Source organism: Monopterus albus, unplaced genomic scaffold (assembly GCF_001952655.1).
Source record: "Monopterus albus unplaced genomic scaffold, M_albus_1.0 scaffold69.1, whole genome shotgun sequence".
In the NCBI taxonomy this organism is placed as follows: Eukaryota; Metazoa; Chordata; class Actinopteri; order Synbranchiformes; family Synbranchidae; genus Monopterus; species Monopterus albus.
Window position 1 is genome coordinate 1,441,168 of NW_018127949.1, and position 6,047 is coordinate 1,447,214.

The 6,047-nt window shown below is 40.6% G+C and overlaps 1 protein-coding gene across 1 annotated transcript in view; it reads left to right on the top strand.

The window, feature by feature from the left end:
* The first annotated feature begins 2,375 nt into the window (after positions 1-2,375).
* Positions 2,376-6,047, top strand: part of LOC109963013 (synaptic vesicle membrane protein VAT-1 homolog) — an 8,958-nt gene continuing 5,286 nt past the window's right edge. The window contains exon 1 of the mRNA XM_020605244.1: positions 2,376-3,008. Within this exon, the coding sequence (XP_020460900.1) occupies positions 2,628-3,008 (381 nt within the window). The 5' untranslated portion in view covers positions 2,376-2,627. The remainder of the gene's footprint in view (positions 3,009-6,047) is intronic.

The window sequence follows — 6,047 nt, forward strand, 5'->3', positions numbered from 1 at the left end:
ACCTAAGGTAAAAATCATTACAGACCCTTTTGTTTTATAATCATTTTAGGTATAATGAGATCATTATTCACACAGCCCAGAACGTCTGACATATTATCAATACAGAGAAACTTATATGAAATAGGCAACAAGGCCTATACAGTAGTTTAGAGTGCTACCACACACACACACACACACACACACACACACACACACACACACACTTATGAGTTCTCTTACGTTCCCACTAACAACACAATCCACACAAACAAGGACTTTCTTAAACCTACTTTCTAAGTGGTTAGAATTCACTGGTGGACAAGATTGCTTTAAAACATGACTAAAATAATGAGTAACTCTAGGTCTGTATATCATCACTTTATTATAGACTGTTTGATGAGATCAGTGAGCTTGTTCATATATTCTAAAAGGAGAGCCGTCTCTGTGCAACAGATCTAACTAATGGTAAGTTTTTAGCGCCATCGTCTGGTCAAACTGAAGAATGTTATTCACTTAAGACTGCATTAAAGCCACAGTAAGCGTAGGCCTGCTCAGTTTAAGGAAAACTGTTCATATTTGGAGAATATAATTCAAAGCAAGAAGGTCAAATTCTAAACCCCTTTTCTTCATCGTTTTAAATGCTACACTCACGACTTAATCATAATATCCCTGGACCAGATAACAATTAATAATAGCATTGGTTAATGCTCTTTTGACTGTACTGTAGATCTATCTGTATCTACAAGTAAAATAGCAATACCACAGTGTGAAAATGCTCACTTTTAAATAAAGGCACTGCACTCCAATCTTACAAAAGTAAATTAGTCAAATCAACAAATACACCAGTACTTAAAGTATCAAAAGTCCTTAGAATGCAGCAGAATGGCTCCTGTCTGCATCATAGTATTAGGCACTTTGTAAATGCATTGTAAGCAGAATTGTATCTTTGTCTCTAGGCTGGTTTCAGCTAGCTAATATCCTTCTGTGTAGTTTAGTCTGTTTAGTCTTATTTCACTGGGTTAGTCTGTAACACTTTATGTGCAAAGTATAAAACTGAAAACATTTAAGTTCCTCAGTACTGTAGAAGTAGGCTTAGGGTAATGTAAGGGTTGGGGTTAAGCATTTGGATGTGATGATTAAAGTTAGGGTAAGGGGCTAGGGAAGGCATTGTGTCAACGAGTGTCCTCACAACTATAGTAAGACACGACTGTGTACGTGTGCTTTTGTAGCTTTCTATAAACCTACGTGAAGTTAAAGAAAAAGTACAAGGCAACTTCCGACCTTTATTAAGTGTCTATATCAAAAAGGAATTTCCTGTCCTTATCTTTCTCACCATCATTCACTTCCTGTCCCTCACCATGACAAGATGAGGAGCAGGATGCAATGCTCTGTGAGTGTGCACAGCTGTCTCAGTGCATGGGCTGCAGAAACAAGTGTGGCCATTTTGGAGGGCAGAATATATTAGAAATATTTACCTTCATTATGTCCCACTATGAATGTAAATGTGCCAATGAACTCCAGTTTTCTATTAGAACCATGCATCACCGTTTATGGGAGTTTGTGACTTTAAATTACAAATGAAAGTCGAGCATTTTTCTCTTTCTCTTAAATGACTTTAAAATGTCACAAACTTACACACAGGAGTTGAACCCGAAATAGGCGTTTTTAATTGCATAAAATGAAGCTATTTCTTTAGAATGATTTTCACTGCGATGGTCAACAACCCAAGAATTCATTCACATCCGTAGCTACGCACCAGACAGTCATAAGACTGTTTAACTCCTGCTGGGCAGATGGGAGCTCCACTGTTTGTTTCCTCCAGCTGTGACCTCAGATAAACCAGCCCTTCTGCCCGGTGCTCCGGTGTCCGGGGTTTGAAGCTCTCCGCTCCTCATCTCTGAGCTGATCCCTACAAAACAGATCGGTCACTTGTTGAGCTGCATCAAGTTGGCGGAAAGCAGCTGGAAAAACAGCGGAAGTTCCATCATCTGGCGTTGAAAATAAAACTGGAATCCCGTCCACAATAGATAGGCTACTGAGGAAAATGATAACTACACAGAAGCACATGGCCAGTATTACATTAATTTATTTTAGACACGTTTTTTAATATGTTTTGAAATGTATGGAGAGGTGAAAAGTGAAGTGAGGTCTGCTTTATGAGAATTTCAGATTATTTTATTTTAACAACTGGTGCTTTGTCACCTTGAATATAATATATAATATAATATAAAACTATTTTTGACTAATATAATTACCTTTGAGTTACAATTTTAGGGTTTCGTAATTGAGATTACAAAATAAATATTACAAAATGAGAATGAAAATGAAATCTTACAGCCCTGAGGTGTTTTATTGTGAAAACCATAACCGGACATTATATTTGTATTGCGTCTGTCTTGACAGTGGTCACTTGTTGAGCCGTGCGCGCACAGGAAATCACGCAGTAGATAAAATGTGACTTTGCAAAGGAAGCCGCTGTCTCCCCATAGGATCGTCGTGTTTTCTGAGAGTTTGTATTAGAAACATTGGCTTTCCACAGGGTTCTGTCATTTTCCCTTCAGTGTGTTTTTTTCCAGGAAACGCCCAAACAGGCTGAAGTATTTTATCTAGACTGAAACCCTAGAGAGCGCACATCACAAGTGGTTATCATGTCTGGTGAAGAGGCTCCAACTCAGCACCAACAGCCCGAGCAGGAGAAGAAACCGAATGAGCCTCCGCCAGCTGCTTCAGATGCACCGCAGGAGTCCGAGAGCAGCCCTGCAGCCGAGGAGAAGCCCATCTCCTGGCGCGCTCTGGTCCTCACGGGGCACGGAGGTTACGACAAAATGAAGCTGCAGGTGAAGACGGAAAGCAAACCGCAGCTGAAGGCAGGTGAAGTCCTGCTACGCGTCAAGGCGAGCGGGCTGAACTTCGCCGAGCTGCTGGGCAGACAGGGGCTGTACGACATGCTGCCCAACCCACCGGTCACGATGGGAATGGAGGGCTCCGGGGTCGTCGAGGCAGTCGGGGAGGATGTGAAGGACAGGAAAGTGAGTAGAGGCCTGCTAACTGCGCACACCCACACAACGCCACTAGGACTCCTAAAGCTGTTTTCATTTTATTACATCAAGCATTGAAAGTAATGGGTTAGTGTGTGCTTGAACTGAAAATGTGCGTTCTGCCCTCAAACGCACATTGCTTCTCATTCCTAGCGAAAACAAGCCAGATGACTGGTCATCGGTCCCCTCCCTTTCCTTTTGTGGAAATCAAGAAAGCCTGTAAACTCTCGGTGTTCAATGGCTGAAAACTGGAAAACGGAGCCAATACTCTGATCATTTGAAGAAAATCCTTTCAATAATAAACTCCTCTCACTTCTCTCTAAACCCAAAGTAAAACAAGTTTATATATATATATGATTTTAAAAACACAAAAGTGCCCAAATCATTCACATCACATACAGAAGGAATGGACATTAATTACTCTGAAATATTTTTTTAGTCAGTTTAAAAACATTTCTGTGTTGTGTTTTATAAACAAAATAATACAAAATTCAATGAATAAACCTCCATTAATTTAACGTCCTGATGTAAGATGGTCTTTAGATTTAAAAGCCAGTGTGGAAAGAGGCTGCCTTGCTGCTATTTCACGTTCAGGCATCATGAGTACTCTGTTTGATGGACAGTTTGTCCTTGAAGCGTTTTTCCCTTTGCACAGCAGCACCTTTGTCTTAATAAGAGCTTTCAACAGGTTGAGTTTTATGCTTTTAAGGTGTCTGTGCCTCAGTCATCCATAGATTGTCTGTTTGAGCACATGTTTGTCAGAGCCACAGGCCAAAGGTTCTGCTGGCTTGTGTGTGTGTGCTGCATTTATTTTTACAACAGTACATGAAGGATAAAACCGAAGTGACTCATTGCAAGTGGCCTTCATGACTTTATGCTGCAGCTTTTACAAAAACTCACTTCCACTTGGAGCTCCAGGTTTGTTTGCTCTGAATCACAGCAAAAGATGTCTGTGTATGCGAGTGTGGGTGTGTGTGTGCCTACACTCATGAATATGGATGATGGAAAACACTCGGTGCTGAATGACTTTTCAGCTGTGTCACTGGGTTTATGAGAGGTGCATTATCTGCTTTGTATGTAAATCTCAGCTACAAGATGACTCCCAGGCAGAACCTGGAGAAACTCGTATGTTTTTCCTCAAATTGTTTCTGAACTGCATCATCCTAAGAAACATCTTGCTTTAGAATCAGAATAAACTGAACTGTAATCTGCTGTCCTTGACAAATGAAGCGCTCCGGGAGCTTTGCACAGTTCATTATTGTTCATCCTTGCCCCACTTTTACCTCATATTAACATTTGAGTCACAGAGTTGTACATCAGATTTTCTGAAAACTGTATGCCCAGAAGATTTTCATGCAGTTAACATGTTTCTGTTTAGTGCCTGTGCAAAGGCATACGTCACTTCTTGCAACCTGAATAGGAACCACAGTCACAAGTTAAAGTATTGTTCTGCAACAGACCCTCGAGGATTCTAGGAATACCTTCAGAACAGGCTTGTTAAACAAACTTTTGCAGGGTGTATGTTTGTCTTGAGCATCCAGTGTCTAACTCTGTGACTCAGATGTAACGTTAATATGTCAGAAGCACAAACTGTGGCTGTTTGCACCCATAAATGCACCACTGTGCTAATTTGCACAGGAGTTCAGTCAGTTTTTTTTAGCCAAGGATGTTTTACTGCTGTTTGTCTCCCCCAGTTGAAATACACGATATACACTTTAGCTGTAGTGTGAACAAGGCCTCAGAGGGATTGAGTGCTTCTTTACCTTACCTGCTAATCTACAGTAAATACAGAAGCTGAATATACAACAGATAAACTACTACTGACAGGCTTGTGGGTGGTCAGAGAAAAATGATCTGGACCATCAGCAGACTTACGCTCTGTCTGTATTTGTGCTATGAAAAGGCTTTACACGTGTTTTCCAAGTATTACTAGAGCTCCTCCCTCTATCCTTCTCTCTGGTTTTGGAGAACAGGGGGGGAGTGGTGCATTCCAACTACTTTATGGAAGGAAGAAGCAAAACCAGATGCAGCAGTGTGGAATTAGGGTTATAGACGGGGTTAAAGCAAAGAGGTTAAGATGTGTAAGTACTGAAACTGTGAAGTTGAGGTGTAAAAGGCAAAGTGGTCATGCTGAGGTGAATATTCAAGATGTTTGGTTAGTTGTAGAATCTGGGTGGGACTGCGGCAGACAATAGCATTAAGGGACGCCAACGTGCTGTAAGAGTACAGAGGGGTGTGGCTCTTTCTGGAGATGCTTGAGAAGCGGACCGAGCAGTCGTTCCAGATTCCAGATCTGCTAAATGACAGTTAGTGTATGTTTGTGCCTCACCCTGGGAGCAGTAACATTCCTGTGCTAAACTGTTCCACTGTCTGTTCTGGAAATAAACTTATTAATCAACTTAAAGGTGTGTGATGAGAGGGTGTGTAAAGTGACTCTGGTAATGTACTCAAGTGCAAAATAGGGCTGCTTTACATGAGTATTTCCATCTTCTGATGCTCTATACATGTCTTGCACTACAGTTAAGAGTGACATTTGGGCAAGCCCAGGTCATTGTTTTAGTCTCTGTACGGGGAGTGTTGTAAATATGTTGATATATAAACTGACTGGCTTTTAATTAGGGTTTCAAAAGGACTTTTGCTTGTAGAGGAGTATTTTTACATTGTTGTATTGCTACTTGTACTTCAGTTCTCCCACCGCTGTCAGTCTGTACATCTGAGTCTTGTAAAACAAAGCAAAAAGAAAAATTTGTATTTGTTGTTACTGAACAGACTTTGTCTTGTGTGGTATTGGGGAAGGTTTGTCCAGTTTGACAGTGATAACATGCATTAAAGTGACAAGTCTCACCTTGAGTGTATATGTTCATGCACTGCTACTGTCACATTTAGTTTACTGGCATAAGTTATAAATTAACAGCAGGCTTCCACAAAAATTTGCTGCCCTAATGCAGACATTATTTTAGCTCATGTCAGCTTTTCAGGAACTGAGCTCAGCTTTTTTTTTTTTTTTTTTTTTTTTTTTTTTTTTAAAAA